At 39.9% G+C, this 19,006-nt stretch overlaps 1 protein-coding gene across 2 annotated transcripts in view; it reads left to right on the top strand.

Moving 5' to 3' along the window:
• The first annotated feature begins 5,397 nt into the window (after window positions 1-5,397).
• The window catches only part of LGR5 (leucine rich repeat containing G protein-coupled receptor 5), a 141,723-nt gene continuing 128,114 nt past the window's right edge, over window positions 5,398-19,006 (top strand). For both annotated transcript variants that reach the window (XM_012441308.2, XM_012441307.2), the window contains exon 1: window positions 5,398-5,892. In XM_012441308.2, the coding sequence (XP_012296731.2) occupies window positions 5,681-5,892 (212 nt within the window). In that variant the 5' untranslated portion in view covers window positions 5,398-5,680. The remainder of the gene's footprint in view (window positions 5,893-19,006) is intronic.

Raw genomic sequence — 19,006 nt, 5'->3', positions numbered from 1 at the left:
TTTTAAGAACTTCCAATATAAGAGTCAAAAGAATAAAGAGTGGTTTCCATCCTGGCCAGAGATAGTCCATTATACTGCAGCTTATTAACACAGAAATACATTCCAAAATTATAAATAAGAACATGTCTCTTAAACAAAATGCTAAATGAGCAGCACATTAGCCTACTCACCTTACAGGTAAGAGTCGTGATGTTTTTTCTCTGATGTCTCAACAGGATGCATTACTGTGAGTAACTGATTGAAAGAAACCAGAAATATACATATTACAGGTGAAAGAAGGTTTAATATATAACTTAGCCCTACTGTTCACTTAATAAACCACCATTCTTTGCTCTAACTGGTTCAACTGCAGTCTAAAAAGATCACATTTTTCTTTACAAAAATAAGTGAATTTCTTTTCTCAATAAAATAATAATAAACCCATGTTCTATCCAGTTTAAGGTTCTATGTGACTAGAATTCCCAAGGGATTTGGAAAAGGATGCAGGACTCAAAGTCAAAATTCTCAGTTAGAATTTTGGCTCCATCACAAACTTTCTGGCCATCATTAGGAAAACCACTTGCATTTTTTATCCTTAAATGTAGGGTAAGAATAGTACTTACCTCTTATGAATACCCAATAAGAACATGTGGCTGTGTAAAGGGCTAAGTCAATGTTGATGGCCATTATCATGCAATTTAAGAACATGATCTTACAAATTAAATGGCACTCGTCACAAAACAGAGACCACTGCTCAATAGCCTTTCTGAAACTTTATTTTCATGTGAAAGGAATTTGGTTTGCTGTATTTTAATCTTTATTAGCTAAGATAAACTGATTAACATGCATTCATTCAGGCCACAAAATCATCATCATCTGGACCATTCCCATTTTCCATCCATATGATGCTCTATGATATAAGATTTACAAGACCTTGAAGATTCATCAGGCCATTCTCAAATATTCATGTTTCCTGTGCCTTGAGTTTTTACTGAATATGCTTGATTGTAAGTGATAACAGATGAATTTTCACTAACCAGTTTCAACAACAAAACAAAACCAAATTAACTGGTTTATCCAATGGAGAGGTGATGGAGCAGAAGTGGCTTTAGATTTAGTTGTTTAGAAGATGACCTCAGGACTTTGCTTCTCTTCTTTCTAATGCTAATATTCCATTTCCAGTGGGCTTTCTTCACAAAGCAGAATGGCAGTCCCCATGAGCTCCAACTTTGCTTGTCCTTAGAGTTCATAAAGGCAGAGAAGACCCACTCATCCCAGGGTCTAGAACAATTGCCCCAACCAGATTCAGAATGTTCTGTTTGGGTTATATTCCTACACCAGAGACAGGGAGATGGGGCCATAGGACTTACAGTCCTAAGGTGTGGGAGAAAGTTTCCCAAAGGGAACACTTACCAAAAGAAGAAGGGAGAAATGTTGGGTATGAAAAAAAATAAAAAAGAAGAAAGAAGAGAAAAGTCACACATTTTTATTATACCTAACCTCATCCAGCAGAACTGTCTTCCCTACTTATTGAGTCAAAAATCTCTCTGCTGTACATAAGTTTGTTAACAAACTTCAATTACTGAAAAGAAGAGGGAAGACACTGACACACATTGAAAATCTACTCTGGTCTATGCCAATTTCCAGGTATTTTAACATTTACGACAACCTAGGTTGTTGTAATAATATCCCCCATTTACAGAGAAGGTAACTGACACTTAGGCTCATTCTGTACCTGTGATCAAACAACCTGAAACTGGCAAAACCTAGTTTCAAACACAGTTCTGCCTAATTCATTCCACAACCAAAGTGTTATGCTTCTTTTAGCAACATTGAAGTCCAAGAAAGTGTTGTTTAATATCCTTAAACAGGTGGTGGGCACAACCATATTTGGATGCCTGAGTGGATGAATCGGTCAGTCAACAAATGTTTGTTAAGTACTCACTACTGAGTCCATAATATGAGTCCTACAGGTAAAGAAGAGACAAGTGGTCTAGTGATGATCTATGATATAAGATTTACAAGACCTCGCTTCCAAAGTGGTTAAGTTATAAAAACAAAACAAATATGCATTCAAAAAAACTTTAGCTTTAAACCATGTAATACTTATAAATACACTTCAGTGAGACTCGTCACCCTTGGGATTCCTGTTTAGGCCTGGCTTGAATTCCTCCCTAGAAAATGGGTTTTTCTTTTCTACCACATGTCAGGGCTACAAATTTTCCAAACTTTTACACTGTTTCCCTTTTATATCTAAGTTCCAGTTTCAGATCATCTCTTTGCTCACAAATATAAGCTTATGCTGTTAGAAGCAGCCAGGTCACATGTTCAATGCTTTGCTGCTTAGAAATTTATTCTGCCAGATACCCTAAGTCATTACGCTCAAGTTCAAAGTTCCACAGATCTCTAGGGCAGGGGCACAATGCCTCCAACCTCTTTGCTAAGGAATAATAAAAGTGACCTTTGCTCCAGTTCCCTGTAAGTTCTTCACCTCCATCTGAGACCACCTCAGCCTGGACTTCACTGTCCATATCATGATTAGCATTTTGGTCACAACAATTTAACAAGTCTCTAGGAAGTTTCAAACTTTCCCTCATCTTCCTGTCTTCTTCTGAGCCCTCCAAACTGTTCCAACCTCTGCCCATTACCGAGTTCCAAAATTGCTTCAACATTTTCAGATATCTTTAAGTAATGCCCCACTCCTCGTACCAATTTTCTGTACTAGTCCATTCTCACATTGCTATAAAGAATTACCTGAGAATGGGTAATTTATAAAGAAAAGAGGTTTAATTGGCCCAAGGCTCCACAAGTTGTACAAGAAGCATGGCTGGGGAGGCCTCAGGAAACTTACAATCATGGTGGAAAAGGGGGAAGCAGGCACATCTTCACATGAAGAAGCAGAAGAGAGAGAGAGCAAAGGTGGAATGCAACACTTTTAAATAACCAGATCTCATGAGAACTCACTATCATGAGAACAGCAAGGGAGAAATCCACCCCCGTGATTCAACCACCCCTCCTCCAACACTGGGGATTACAATTCAATATGAGATTTGGGTAGGCACACGGAGCCAAACCATATCACTATTCAAAGGAAAAGAAGTTATTATATGAAGAAGACACATGCAAATGTATGTTTATTGCATCTCAGTTCACAATTGCAAAGATACGGACCAACATAAGTGCCCATCAACCGGTGAGTGGAGAAAGAAAATGTGGTATACATACACCATGGAATAGTATTCAGCCATGAAAAGGAATAAAATAAAGTCTTTTGTAGCAAATTGAAGGGAGCTGAAGGCCATTATTCTAAGTGAAGTAACTCAGGAATGGAAAACTAAATACCATATTTTCCCACTTATAAGTGGGAGCTAAGCTATGAATATGCAAAAGCATAGAGAGTGTTATAATGGACTTTGGAGACCTAAAAAGGGGAAGGTAGGAGAAGGATATGGGATTAAAAACTGTATAATGTGCAACGTACACTACTTGGGTAATGAATGCACTAAAATATCAGAATTCACCACTACACAATTCATCCATGTAATCAAAAACCACTTGTACCCCAAATGCTATTGATTTTTTTTTTTAATATTTAAAAAATGAAGAAAGGGCAGGGCACAGTGGCTAGTGCCTGTAATCCCAGGACTTTGGGAGGCCAAGGCGAGCAGATCACCTGAGGTCAGGAGTTCGAGACCAGCCTGACCAACATGGAGAAACTCTGTCTCTACTAAAAATACAAAATTAGCCGGGCATGGTGGTGCATGCCTGTAATTCCAGCTATTCAAGAGGCTGAGGCAGAAGGCGGAGGTTGTGGTGAGCTGAGATTGCACCATTGCACTCCAGCCTGGGCAACAAGAGGGAAACTTCCGTCTCAAAACAAAAGCAAAACCAAGAAAAGGAAGAAAGACACATAGTAGGTGTTCTTTAAATGTGGAAAGATTGGCTAAGGGAAGCAAGAATAATGTGAGAATAAGCACAGGGTAGTAGTGAATGTGGTGTACCTAGGGAAAAGTGAGGGAACAGAGTGTACCGAGAAGTGGGCTCTCTGTTCTGATTGTGCAGAAACCAGCGTTAACTCACAATTTTCAGTGGCACTAGCACTGTCAAGTTTTTTGTTTTTTCACCCAAGAAAGGAAGATATTCAGACTACGGATTGTGTTCAAGAAATTGTATATTTTTATTTGAACAAATAGCAACATTTGGATATAAATGAAGGAAGGCACATATACTGTACAGAGACACAAATCTTCCCAACTCCAAAATTTGGACGTTTATATGGGAAATTTGGTTGGGCAGTCTGAGTGGAGGAAGATTAAGAAGGACTTGGAAAATCAAAAGAGTTTCCTACCTTCATGATGCTATGAGGCATTGTGCCCAGAGTGAAAACCATTTTTGTGAGTTGGTGTGGCAGGCTTGGAATACCACCTCTTTCAGTAGCTCACTCAGGACTGGTGAGGGCTATTTGTACCTCACTGAGGGCTTCTCTACAAGAAAGCCCTGAATCCCTTCCTCCTTTCTTCTGCAGATTCACTATAGGACACTTTTTTGAAGCAAGAACATGTATTTGCCCCCTGACGCTCCGTAGCGGTCCTCGGAGCCCAGTGTCACTCACCTGGGTATGACTGCTCTTATTTCAGAGAACCCCGGGACACTTCAGATGAAAAGCCCCCAGAAGTTAGCAAACAGCCATCTATCTGTCTGGCATCGCTATGCTAAAAGTGACTTCTAGAGTATTCTAAACCGCTTTTAAAAAACAATTAGTCACTTCGACTTCCTCACCCCGCAAGAGTTAGGACGGCAGCAGTGGAGTGCTCCCTTGGGAGCTGTATTTATTTAGCGATTAGCCTAGCACTTTGATTTTAGGGCAAAAGCGAGCCAGACAGTGCGGCTGACGTAAGGATCAAAAAGGCCACCTATCATTCGCGGAGGACACCTGCCTCCTCAGCCTGACAACGTAACTATTTCTCTGCATCGGATTTTAATTTTTGTGTTTTGTTTTGTTTTATTTCATCACTCCATGTAACTCATTCATTATTTGAAGCGGGCTCTGAGGAAGCGCGCTGCATCCTCCCGTCCTTGTGTATCTGCTTAGGTCTCCCCGAAGCAGGTCCCTCTCGCCTCTCAGATCTGCGTCGCCAGGACGCATGAAGGGGTAAGGGTGCGGGTCCCCTACCCCGGCGCGCGACGCTGAGCGCTGGAATCCGCCCCGCGGAAGCTCAGCGGGAACTCCGAGAACTCGCCAGCACCTCGCGCCGCCTGCCGCCTCCCAGCCCGGGACTTGGGAAAGGAGGGAGAGGACGAGTGGAGGGAAAGTGGGGCCGGGCGGGGGGTGCCTGGGAAGCCAGGCTGCGCTGACGTCACCGGGCGCGCAATTCGGGCTGGAGCGCTTTAAAAAACGAGCGTGCAAGCAGAGATGCTGCTCCACTCCGCTCAGGCCACGAGCAGCAGCGAGGCGCACCGCCACTGTCGCCGCTGCAGCCAGGGCTGCTCCGAAGGCCGGCGTGGCTGCAACCGGCACCTCAGACCCCGCTGCGCTTCTCCTCGCAGTCCACGCCGGAGGGGTAGGAACGCGGCGCCCGGTGCTGCAGACGCCCGCTGAGTTGCAGAAGCCCACGGAGAAGCGCCCTGCGCGCCACGGCCCACAACAGCCCGGTGCTGCCCTCCGCCCGCGTCCAGCTCGTGGCCCCCTGCTTCGGGCACCATGGACATCTCCCTGCTCGGTGTGCTCCTGTCCCTGCCTGTGCTGCTGCAGCTGGCGGCCGGGGGCGGCTCACCCAGGTCTGGCGCGCTGCTGCGGGGCTGCCCCACACACTGTCATTGCGAGCCCGACGGCAGGATGCTGCTCAGGGTGGACTGCTCCGACCTGGGGCTCTCGGAGCTGCCCTCCAACCTCAGCGTCTTCACCTCCTACCTGTAAGTTCTTCCCCACTTCACTCCGGGAGAGAGGCTAAGAGGGGAGGGAAGGTTAGTCCAAGGCGAGACTGGAAGCTCCTTGGCGCCCGCCTGCTCTGAAGAGGGCAGGCGAGTTTGTCAAAGGCATCCTGTCCCGGCCTGTTTGGGCCCCCAGAGAAATGCACGTGTCTCGGGGAGTAGCGTGCTGGCACTTTTGGGGCCCGCAGAGAAATGGCTTCGAGTGCAACCCGAGAAAGTGCTGCTGTGCCGCAGCTTCCCAGTCCAGCGCTAGGCACATCGCAGGGCGAATTCCTGCAAATGGCAAATACAGGCATTTGCGTACGGAGAGGGCATTTCTGCACCAAGCCTGGAACCCAAAGGCAGGCAGCCATCTGGTCCCCGCCCCAACAGCTTCTCTGCGTCTAGTCGCATTCCACGAAAAGATGGTCTGTAGAAAGTTTCCCCAAAGGAGAAACAATTTGCCTGACTCCAAAGGGTTTTATTCTGCATCCCTTGCAAGGTGACGTGATGTGTAAACTTTTTCTTTTCTTTCCTCTTTTCCTCCCTTCCTTCCTCCCTTCTTCCTTCCCTCCCTCCTATTTTCTTTCTTTTTTAACGGCGTGATTAAAATGTGGCAGCCACAAACTCCGATTAGAGCTGCCAGAACGTTATCTTTACCTTTGGCTGCCCGCGGCCGCCCTTTGAAGTGCCTGCGGCCACTGTGTAATCTTTAACCATCTCCTCCCCCGGGGGAGGAAAGGGGAAGTGGGCTGAAGGCTGTTGGGCTGGTAAACAGCGGCACGGACACCCAAAGGGAGACCTGAAGCTCTCTATCATCCCTGGGGGATCCTCCCAACCCTTCTCTCCCCCACCACCACTTCCAAAGCCCTGAGGCAGCGGCTGATTGCATAATTTTGTCTCTGGAAAACCAAGGCCCGAGGGTAACAGGTGGTTGGGTGAACGAGGTGACCCAGGAGGAACCCTAGTCTCAGAAGGGAGGCGTCTACTCACTCCACCCCTGAGCAAAGCATCTGGGGCTTCATTTCTTCAGGCGGAGAGACCAGGTTCTAGGCCACTCTGGCAAACAGGTGCTCCTGACCACAAGGTGAAACATTGAGGTTTGAATTCAAGACATTGCAGCGAGCCCACCCCAAGCCCATGCAAGCCCAGTTTTCGGCTTCTCTGATGTACCTTGGCAGGAGAGAGTTGGTATGTTTGTGAACCCGTTCTTCCATCTGTTGAGTTGTTTTCTGGAGGGAAGAAACATGAAGAGGCTTGCACAACATTTTCCACTAGGTAGGATTCTTTTTCTGGAGACAGAGTGAGGAAGAAAAAAAAAATTTTTTTACTTGCTTTAATATTGTCTTTAAAGAAAAGTACCATCCTGCTAGATTTTACGATTGGTAGATGGAAGGTCACCTCCTCATTTACCATAAAGCTGTTTTAACTGCGTTTTCTTTTTCACCTGAAAGAATGGTAAAATTATTTTTCCCACCAGGCTTCCCCTCAATTGCACTCAATGAATGTGGTACTGATATTGTTCCAGGAATGGAAATCTGCTCTCCTAAATGATCACGCTCTCAAAATTCACATTTCCTCCTCCTGAACAGCTGTCTCTACTACAAAGCAGAATATTCATCCCCAAGCTCTCTAACTGCTAAAGTCAGTGTTGCAAGGATCCTGAGCTCTCCAAAGCAGTGAATTTCTGAGACCAGTTTGGCAATTTTGCTTAGGAGCCTATCACTCTGCTTCTTCCCCAACACCCTGAAGAAGTTTGACTATATACAAGAGAGGTGTGCAGTGCCCCTAAACACTTAACCTACTATTTAAATTATACGTTCATTATAAAATATGTGTAAGAATACAGAAAATAAGCTTATGAATAGTTCCGGATTGCTTTCTTCTCTCCCTTGAAAGAACAAACATTTGTTAGGCTTCCGTTACTAAAAGTTGGCATAAAATTCTGCTTTAAACCATTTCCCACATACCTCAAATGCATTTAACTGTGCCCTCCATGTGCTCAGGAGAACCTACTGCCACCTACTGCCAATGTTCCTATCTATCTATAGATAGAACAATCTATCTATCTATATTACAGATAATCCCTTGAAGTTAAAATACTGTTAGGAAATTAAGTGTCATATTATTCTCATGTTATTTGATGGCAGCCTGTACCCTGGCCTAAGAAGAAATTTTCCCAGTGCCCTATGAATTATTAAATTCAGAGTGTCTGTATAAAGTGATATGTAAATGTTAAATACTTCTAATGCAACACGGTTCAGGGAATATGATTGCTAAATATAGAAGTCAGTCCTGAAGTATATAATCAACCTGGTGTTCTTTATAATGTGTGATTTCATAATTTGGTGTCCTTATATACTAAAAAATGCCAAGGGCCATGGGATGCCCTTTGAGCAGGTGTTGAGGGTTTAGGGTTATTTTGGTTTTTTACAACCACAGGAACGCTATGCAGACATGAAGGGTAGATGATGCCCTCTTTTGGTTACACCTAGTATTCTCTGACCATTTCTGTCTTCACTGGTGCAGTCAAAACATAAAAGAGGAATCTTGACTTACTCATATTCAAATAAATGAATATGTGTTCTACTGATTTTCTTATTTTAAGGAATAACTTCCCTTTGCTGTTGAAAGGGAACACAAAGTTATAGCTCCACTCCACTGGGGCCCAGTAGTAATTGAGCCTTGATGAGAAAGTTGCAGTGTACAAAGACTGATGTGGTGAAAAGCCAGAAGTACTATCACTTACTTGTAAGAGGTTATCATCATTTATTTAGTCAAACTGTAATCTCCTAATCCCCCTCAGAAAAAGAACAAGCATTTCCTTTTCTTCAAACAGATTGATGATGGCAAGTTCCAGCTGTACACATTTGGCAAGTAGCTGTACACATTTGCCACAATCTGATAGCCGGCTAGTCAGACTCGTAGGTAAAGAAAGTTTCCTACATCTCTTCATAGAATGCAAGCACTACTTATGTGCCATTTTATAATCTTTTTATCCAGAAAAGCAAAATGTTAAGCCAGTCCAAATATTAATATTAACTCTCTTTTCTTACTGAGCTGCCTTCCCCAGTAGGTCTTTAACTGGACCAGGGAACATAGCGGAAACACTGGAAAAATCTCAATCTTCATCTCTTCTCTCCCTCAACTCCCCCAGCAAGTGGTTATGAGCTCTGATTTTACTAACAGGGGCTAATAAAGTTTACTTAGCAGAAAATAAGGAACACACCAAAGTTGAGATATAAAAGTAGACAATAATTATTTACAACATTTAGTACATCTCTATCTATCAGTTCTGATCTGTCCTAAATAACGTAGTTGTAGCATCTAATCTTAGTATAGACAAGTTACTTTAATGCATCAAATGTGGACATTTTTGCTAATAGGGTCTTAAAAGTAAACTCCTCTCTACTACTTTGATGTGTCTTTCATCTAGTTAGTGTGACATTCAGATAGAAAACTAAATGCTAATGAGCATCCTAATAGAGTAAATATGCTTTTCTTCATTGGTCCAGAACAGCTATTTTTTCCTTGCTGTTGCTTAAAGGCATTCACATTTCATCCACAAGCAAATTTGTGTTATATAAACCAAAGGAACCAAGAGAAAAGAATTTTTTAAAAAATTTTACGGAGTTTGGTTATTTTTCATATGTAACTTTGAAACAAAATTGAATTTTACACATAACTAGTAAAACTGATGTTAATAAGAATGGAACAAAAGCCTCAATTAGTTAAATTAGGCACTGGCTTAATATCATAAATGTGTTTTAATATTTAAGATGCAGTTTCAAAATTAAAGATCCTTTTTTAGAATCTTCTTTGAAAATGATTTAATATAGTTCTGCTCCTCTTCAAGCAAAGAAAGTTATCTTAAATAAAAGAAAATTTACTTTAGAAGTGATTACAAAAATAGTGACTGTTATAACAGTCTCAACATTTAGATCAGTTACAAACATTATACAGTTTGCTCTACAATGTACTTTTAGAATTGTTTAAAATATAATGATGCCAGTCAATTTTCTTCATTTTAATAAAGTTCATTCTTTTTCTCCAGGATTCCTGGGGATTTTTTCCATAGCATTTTTGTTATGGGGTGAATTATTAAAACTAATTGATCATTAGCCTAAGTAACTTTTAAAAGTCATGAGCTCATTCAAACAATTTTGTGGCATAAATTTAGAATAAATATTTTACTGAATATATTTAACATATGCACGGCAGAGTTTGCATGACAAGAATTAATTTTTATACATAATAAACATGATCTTTAGTTTTTTTCTTTCTTCCTTGTGCATTTTCCTCAAAGTAAAGGAGTTCGGATGTAGCAACAAAAGGTAGCAATCATAAATGAGTTAGAAGATCAGAATCAAGAAATAGCCTGTGGAGTTAAATAACACCATGTTTTGATAATAGACCAGTCACACTTGCAAGTGTTTAAAGAAGTTCAGAAACACAAAACTAGTCTATGATTTCTGAAAGTTAAATGTTTTATCTGAATGATTTCATTGTTTTCAGTTTTCAAAATATACCTGCCAAAGGCATGGAAGTATCAGACCAAACAATTCACCCAGTAAAGCTATCATAAAATTAAAGACATTATAGAATATTTATAATTTTATAACTGAAACTTAATTTTGACTTAGCAAAGTTTTTTTTATATTTCTTCTATCAAATTCATGCATTTGTCATTTTAGCTACAAATTTAAATATGTTTCTAAATAATCTAAATCACATCACATAAGATAGAAATAAAAAACAGCAATGGGTTATCCAATGAGAAATTTTGTGAAGTAATGTTTTTGTTTGGTTCAGTTATTTACGCAAATTTAGAATAAAGCTAAATGGCAAATTTTCTTGTAAACATTTCCCCAGTAGATATTTCTGGTAAATTGAAGTCTTCATGAGAAGGCAAATTCCTTCCTATAAGATTCAACTTCCTCACTTCAGTTGCAATATTTTCCTTTATAGAGTCTCATTTTGTAGTAGAGAGATAAATCAGACCAGCACTAAAGCCACAACTGACTGGTATATTACATATCAAACAAAATGGGTTGAGTATCAAGTCCTGTTGCTATTTTTGATGTATCTTAGCAGAATTTCACTTGTTAAATCTGCCCATGAGTTCCAGCCCACTACAACTCTTTTATTCCCAGATCTGTCAGCTTTAATCCACACTTTTATTTAGCCATTGTGGATACTAACTACATGCCTAATTTCACCTCTGGAACTCTATCTATGGCAAAAGGAGACATTTCACAGTCTATAATGTGGAATTTTAAATTAAATTCTCATAATTCAAAATTTATTTTGTTCTCCATATGTTATATGGTAGGAAGCAGGTCCATTCTTAAAATCTGTGGCATTTTTTCCTGTTAAATTGCTTAAGCCCAATGGGAATGCCTGGCTTAAAACTAGAAGGAAGAAAAACATTAGTTATTTGATTTTAAGAAATGGAATAATATATCTAGTGGTAATGCTAAAAGGCCTTCAACAGGGTGTTAGCATTAATGGAATACTATTAAAAGATGTTTCATAGGCAGAAGTGCTTCCATATATCCTCATGTATTACCTCGCTTTTTAATGTTTAAGTCTGGAATTGGAGAGGCTGAAATTTATTTGGAGAGTATGCAAAGGAACTGACTCCTGACCATATACACAACTTCTTGAAAGTCAGATGAAATAACACCCCATGATTTAATGATGGGCTCTTTCATTCAGGGCTAATGCTTCTTATTTGGCTGTGAGCTCCTCCAGGGTAGGACATTTTCCACTTTATATCTCAAGTGCCCATACCAATGCCTGACTCTGGAATTGACTGAACCAGGTGCTGAAATCCCAGTGGCTAGTACGGGTCAGAGAAAGACAGGTGAGAACTACTAGTTTAAATGATGCAATGAGTTGTTTATTTTAACACATGCCATGATTAACACGTATAAATTACTTTATTATTTTAATAGAAATATTCATAATAACTGATAGTTGGATTGTGTTTCCCAAGTGTCCGGCACTAAATACTTTACTCAGTCAATGCCCCACTTGTGGTGGGGCAACTTGCGACAAGTTAGGAATGATAATAGCACCTCTTATTAGGTAAGCTTACCGTAAGCTTATTTCAAGTATTTCCATTGCTCAAAATATTTTTGGACTTCCTTTGAAGTTATCTTCAGGGCCAGTTACAGCAACCCAAGAAAATCGGCTTTCCAATTTATACTTATGCCTTGTAATAATTTTAATTGGCGCCAAAATATTTCAGCCCATTTTTCTTTTCAGGAACACAATTTATGAAGCCCTAATACCAGAAATATTTTTTCAGGGAATTCCAGAGCAAAACGCATTTTTAAATTTTCCAATAATGTGAGCATTATGTTACATAATTTAGGACCAATATTTTAAGTTTAGTAGACATCTTTTTATATCCATTTTCTTACTACCACAGAAATAATTTTTCTTGTCTCCAAATCAGAGATAAGTTGTGGTAGCTGCCAGAGTATTGTAAAGAGTGATCAATAGATTAGTAACCTCCTAAGCAAGAATAAAACCTTTTTCCTATAACCAGATCTATGTGTCAAATGAAGTAGCTGCTTTCTTTGGAACTATTTCTCAGTTCAGAGAGACATGAACTTTCTTAACAAGCAAATTCTATTTGAGCTTATATTCACCTTTAAAATGAATGAGATCAGATAAATTGTTGTCACAAACGTATCATAATGTTACTCATTTGATTCAGAATAGAGAATTCTTCCAAAGTTTTATCAAATTCCCCAACACATATTTTAAAACTATGCAAAGTTTAACCATTAGACAATTAGTGATACAGCCTTATGTGTCAGCTAGAAATCTGGATAAATCATAGAAAAGTTCCCCCCACTTCAAACAATGAAAAACCTTTTCTGAACTATGCAGTTAATTTCCTCAGTCCTTCAATTCAGTTTATTAACCTGATATACATTAATCACTTACTGTATTATAAAGTCAACAGAAAAAACAATACTCATGTTTATAAAAATTGGGATATGTTTAGAGCACAGTCTCTAGAATGTCTTAAAATAGTACCCACATACTCTAGCTTTTTATTGACTTAATAATTTAGTTATCTCTAATTTTCAAGTGTCCCATTTTTTATACATGCACATTTTCCATATACTCATTTTATCTTTCTTGCCTTCAGAAGGAGTATTTGCTGCTTCTTCAAACAAGGACTGTGGTGGCCAAAGGGGAAGAAAGTAGTGTCTCATGCACACACTAACACACACGCCAACACACTAATAAGAAACAATTCCCTTTGTGTCACTTGCTTGGCAGAAATGATACAAATGTCGGCAGGGCATGGCCGTGGAGGGTCGACCCTTTAAAAGGGAGACTGTGGAGCTGGCTGCTTGAAGGCACCTTCAGTTCGGTTTAGAAACTGAAATGCAGAAGACAATCGTCCTGGCAAAGGGAGCCCAACTCCAGCTGAGAACGCGTGCATGGAGCTGACCTCCCTCCTCAGCCTGCCAGGCGAGATTAAGCTTCCCTCAAGTGGTCCCTTGTTAGCCCGTCCTTTTTTCCGTGTTGCTCATCTTTCACAACTAGAAGCCAAGTGTTTCAAACTGTTCCTCAATTTGCAGCCAAATTCCTTTATTTTCCCCTTCCTCCTCCTTGTCTCCCCCCTCCACACACACACATGGACACACATACACACACACACATACACACACAACTGTGGTGGCTAACCTTACATGCGTGCCTTCTTTTCAAAGCCTACATCAAGAAAAGAACCTAAAAATTTTTAAGTTTCACTAAAAAACTGGTAAATACTTTTGTTCTCATTTTTCTTGAAACCTTGATTAAGTAGAGCAGAGACCTCTACAAAAGATGTCTATTTGTAAAAATAACCTTTCTTTGATCAAAAAAGCCACAAAAGTGTACTTCTCAGGAAAGCAGAAAAACCACACATGATCTCAAGTGGAAAAAATATAAAGAATTTGCTGAATTTTTAACCTTAGTACATAACAAGGATATTATTTTAAAGTTGGTTGGTTAATGTGGGCTGTGTTAGAACTTTCATTGTGTTGTGTTTGGGTTTATGCAATGTTATTTTAATGAGTTTATTGGTTCGATGAACAAAACACCACATGATGCTTGAAGTTTTTAGGTTATAAATTTTCTCGTGAGGCACTTACTTGAAGGAATTCTGTTACATAATCAATTGGTCTTTAAATCTATCCACATGAAAATATAATCTTTCAGTTGTTCACATAATAAAATAAAAATTTCCATAGAAGATATTATATTCCTTAATCAACTATTTTGTATATATATCTCGACACTTTCACAATAAACATTTATTTCACAGTATTTGCTGAGTGAATCTACAGAGTGAATTTGAAGCCTTCTAGTAAAGACTGAGAATAAAGAACCTTCCTCTTTATTTCTTTATTTTGTCTTTGTACTTCCTGTCCTGAAGTTACCCTTAGCAGACATGCTTGCATTTGGCAATAGGTTTACTCTATCATTGTTACAGTGTTAACTGTACAATAGAGAAAAGCCTAGAAAAAGAATGGCAAGACGCTAACAGAAGAAATCTGCTACCCAAGAGACAGTGCTGACAGAACTGAGAGACTGTGAGCTACTGGCCTCCACTAGACACCTGCTCCCAGGGGGTACACTTCCCCTGTTTCTCCATCCCTCGAGTCAAGATAGTATCAGAAAACTGAAAGGATGCCTTTTCCTTATGTCACATGCTTTCCTCACCAAGGGCTCAGGGAAGTTTAGAAAGAATAGTCTTTGGAATTAAAGTATCAACTCAAGTCACCGAAATTGGGGTCTCTGATTTTAACTTGGAAAAGCTACATCACTGTTCTGTGGTGGAAGATTTTAACTCACCAGCAGCTCCCGTTCTCCAGCAGCTGTTGTTCTCAGGGACTCAGTGCACTATAGTACAGGAGGAAGTTCAAGATCTTTTTTTATTGAGTCTTCAAGCTCGGGTAGCAAAAGGAAATCTAGTTAAACGAGATTCTCCCAGGGTGTGAGCATATCTCATTTGAGGAACTCAAAAGGTTTAGCAGCATGATTAACTGACAGCAAGTGTCCACCTTCCGCCTTCCAGCTGCTGGCCTTCCAGGAAAACATCCACTTCCTCAGAGTCTTTTAGTTATGAGAAGTGTTAGATAGATATGTTCTGGTCCTGAATGACTACTACATAGTAATTTAAAGCCCTCTTTGCCTTAGCTACAGGAACATCTCAGAATATAATTAATTGTATATTGGGAAGGAAGGCTAATTATGATAAAACTAATTTAGAGCTTGAGCTAATACCTAACTACATTTCGAGTAAGTTCTACTGTGAAGAACTAAAGGGATAATCTTTTATCCACAAATTACCAGAATGACTAAGCTGTATATCTAAGGTCACATTACACAATGCAAGACTGAAATTTAATCGTGATTGCTAGAGCATTACCCTAATTGCCCAAATAAACAGAATTAAAATCACTTAGATGGGTTACAAAGGATTTCAATGAGTCAAAAGCTATGGCTACTCAGGGAATTTAGAATGGAAAGAACCTTGGAAGTTACCTAATCCAACGTCTTTATTTCACAGATGATGAAATTTATGTTCAAAAGAGGTTAATGACATTCTGAAAATCACAAAGCTAGCAAAGACAGAATTGGACCCCAGCTCTCTTGAAAACAGTCCAGTGCTGCTTCTCGGTCACTTTTATATTTCAATGTCAGATACTCAAATGAACTCAAAAACTGCCAGTTACTTTTCTAGATGTTGCCAAATATCCCGTGGTTTACACATGTTATATATGTCTGTATCTAGGTATGTACCTGAATTCTAACAATATCATCCTGTTTTGGTTCATTGTAAATAGAGATACAGTGTCTCTGTATCACCTAAAAACCTGCAGAGCAAAAAGGAACACTCAGATTTAGTTTGAAGAATGTATAATTAATTCCCCAAATGTTTGTTCATAGTTGTCATTATTTGTCTTTTCTTTTTTTGGTAAAGTTGGGAGTCTGGCTATGTTGCCCAGTCTGGTCTCGAACTCCTGACCTCAAGTAATTCTCTACCTCAGACTTCCAAAGTGCTGGGATTATAGGCAGTAGCCACCAGGCCCAGCCTCTGTTCATAGTAGTTAAATATGTGATTATTCTAATTAAAATTTCATTTGTTACCTTAATTTGATCAAATTTTGATTGCCTTAACGCCTCCTGTAACTGTTCTCTTTCTCTTCTAGCAGTGAAATTGCATGAGTCCAGGGTCTACCCACTTTTTTCCTGAATGACTGTAGCAGTTTCCTGTCATGGTTTACAGAGACCCCCATCACATACACACACACTCCCTACTGTCCACTAGTCTCTCCAAGATGCACCTCTGGTCATGTCTTACCTATATTCAATCCTTCAATAGTTTCCTGTGACTTCATATTAACTTTTTAACACTTCAGTTTAGCCCAAAAAGTCAACTTTTCTTGCCTCATCCCTAACCTGCAACCCCTGCTGCCAAATTCCCCCTCCCTGGCTCCCTGTTAAAAGAAAAACCTTAGACAAATTAAACTTAACAGAGTTTAATTGAGCAAAGAACAAATTGGGCAGCCCGCAAACCAGAATAGGTTTAGAGAGATTCTGGCACTGAATCTGGTTTGAAGAAAATTTATGAACAGAAGAGGGAAAGTGAAGAACAGAAAATGTAAGTGAGGTACAGAAACGGATGGATTGATTACAGCTTGGTGTTTGCCTCATTTGAACAGGGTTTGAATAGTTGGCCATCTTTGATTGGACAAAACTCAGTGCTTGGGACAAGAGGAAGTTAAAGTCTGTTTCACATCATTAGGTTGCAGCTTACTACGTACAGAGAAACCTTTAGGCCAAATTTAGAATGTAAAGGGGTGGCTTTAGCCTGAATTTAACACCCCAAGCTCTCTTCTCTCCAGCCATTTCAAACTGCATCCTACAATTTCCCTACTTCATGCCTCCAGGTGTTCGCATGTGTTGCCCTCTTCTGGGATTGCCTTTCTTCTTTTGCTAACCTCTATGAGTCTTTCCATACTCAGCTCAAATGTCATCTCCTCTGGGAAGCTTTCTGAAACTCCACATTTTAGAAACCTGTCTTTGATGCTCCCACATCATGCTGAGCCCACTTCGATCATAGCACTCACCATACTTGATCACCATATTTCATCTACTTGTCTGTTTCCTCTACTGGACTATATACCCCTTGAAAATTAGATCAGAACACAGAGTTCTTGTATATTGATCATGTTTTTCATTTTCTCTAGTTTATGATGCTTTGACTTGCAGCTCCTAAAGAGACTGCCCCTCCTAGGGCTAGGTAATTCCTGGAGATAGCAAATGATTTTCGAGTGCATCTTTCATATGCAAACCAACCTATCCAAAGTCCACACCCCTAACCACTCCCTTTCCTAGGCTCTTGCAGGGCTCTTATACTCTAGGTCAATATTTTCCTGTTCTACTCACCCCAAGCTCAGATTTCAGATAAATTGGGATAGCCCCTATACCCTAGAGCCCACTGAAATTATTCAACTAGCCAATCTTAAACCTGCTTACTCTGCCTTGTCCATTCCTTCCCATGGAAACCACAATAAAGGATCTTGCCCATGATTTTCTTCTGCTCCTTCTGTCTCCAGACTGAGCCCAGAGCTTTCCTGTGTGGCTCTATGTGGAATGGTGGGCCCTCTCCTCTTGGAAACTGTGAGTAACAAACTCCCTTTTCAATGGCAGTCATCACCTGATCTGTTGGCCTCACCCACCTGAATAATATTAATACCTACTTTTTTTTTTTTTTTTTTTTTGAGACGGAGTTTCGCTCTTGTTACCCAGGCTGGAGTGCAATGGCACAATCTCGGCTCACCGCATTGCCTCAGCCTCCTGAGTAGCCGAGATAATACTTACATTTTAAAACACCCTGTGTCCATGTATGTCTGCACCAGGGCAACTTCAAAAGGGCACATAGAGCAGGTACATTTGAAGGACAGTCAGCACAGTTTTCTCTCTGGAGGGCACTCTTCTGTTCCCCTAAACTCTATGTAAAACTCAAACTTTGTCCACATACCTAAGACATAAGATGTCATTTTCTAGCTACCAAATGTGCAATGGAGTGAGACTACTTGATATAATTTCTGATATAATCTTATAATGTGATGACAGAGAGATTCTTTCCTCTAAATTTGGCAAACTGATTGTTTGTAATCTACCAAGACAGAGGGAAAAAAATTCAAAAAGTGCTGTTGATGCTTTTACCCATAGTTCCTCATTTGACCCTCAAAACAAACAGTAAAATAGTTATTACTATCGATATGAGAACATCTCTTGATGTTAGAAATGAGAACATTTCTTGATTACTGTTGCAGGCTTATCTTAAGTGATCTTGACAAGTTACTCAATGCTTCAGTTTTCTCATTTGTAAGATGGCAATAATAATGATGTCTACCTAACTAAGTTGTTGTGAAGACTGGTGAGATAATGCACATAAAGCGCTTCGCATGGCACCTCACTTGTGTAACGTGCATTAAATGTTCGTGCAGTTATTTCTGTTGATGATGTTAGAGTTGTTATCACACTAAACCTATGCTTTCCAAGTACGCACCATGTTGCCTCTTACTGTTATTCCCTGAATTAGCTAAATTAATTGCCCTGAATGTTTAAAAGTATAATTTTCATTAAACAAGATTTCCTAATGTTAAAGACAAGAAAAAAACAGCAGAAAGGCACCTATTAGGTAAAGAACTAGAGGAAAAAGAAGGAGCATCTTCAAATGACTTTGGCATCATCCAGCATGTTACAAATAAAAATATTCTAACTTTTATTTCTGATCTTTGGTATCAAATAGACAAAAGATTGTGTGTTTTAAATGAAGTTTCGTATTTGCACAGGAGTGTGTAGCATTGTGTAGACACTGCACAAATCTCCAGGATAGCTGAGGGCTAAGTGAATACTTTGTCACAGAGACTAGGCTGATGGCACAATGTTAGGACTCTACTCCTCAGATACATTTTAATGAATTGCCCACAATTTGTGGTACTGAGCTTGAATTGCTTTCATTCTTTCCTTTTTTTATTTCATCCACTCTCGTAACTTTTCCTGAATGTGAAAGAAAAATTCATCTTGG

Source organism: Aotus nancymaae, unplaced genomic scaffold (genome assembly GCF_030222135.1).
Source record: "Aotus nancymaae isolate 86718 unplaced genomic scaffold, 86718_ANA_hifiasm-v0.15.2.pri h1tg000016l, whole genome shotgun sequence".
Taxonomy (NCBI): domain Eukaryota; kingdom Metazoa; phylum Chordata; class Mammalia; order Primates; family Aotidae; genus Aotus; species Aotus nancymaae.
Note: the sequence above shows the minus strand (reverse complement) of the source record. Positions and strands in the feature narration are given on the sequence as shown.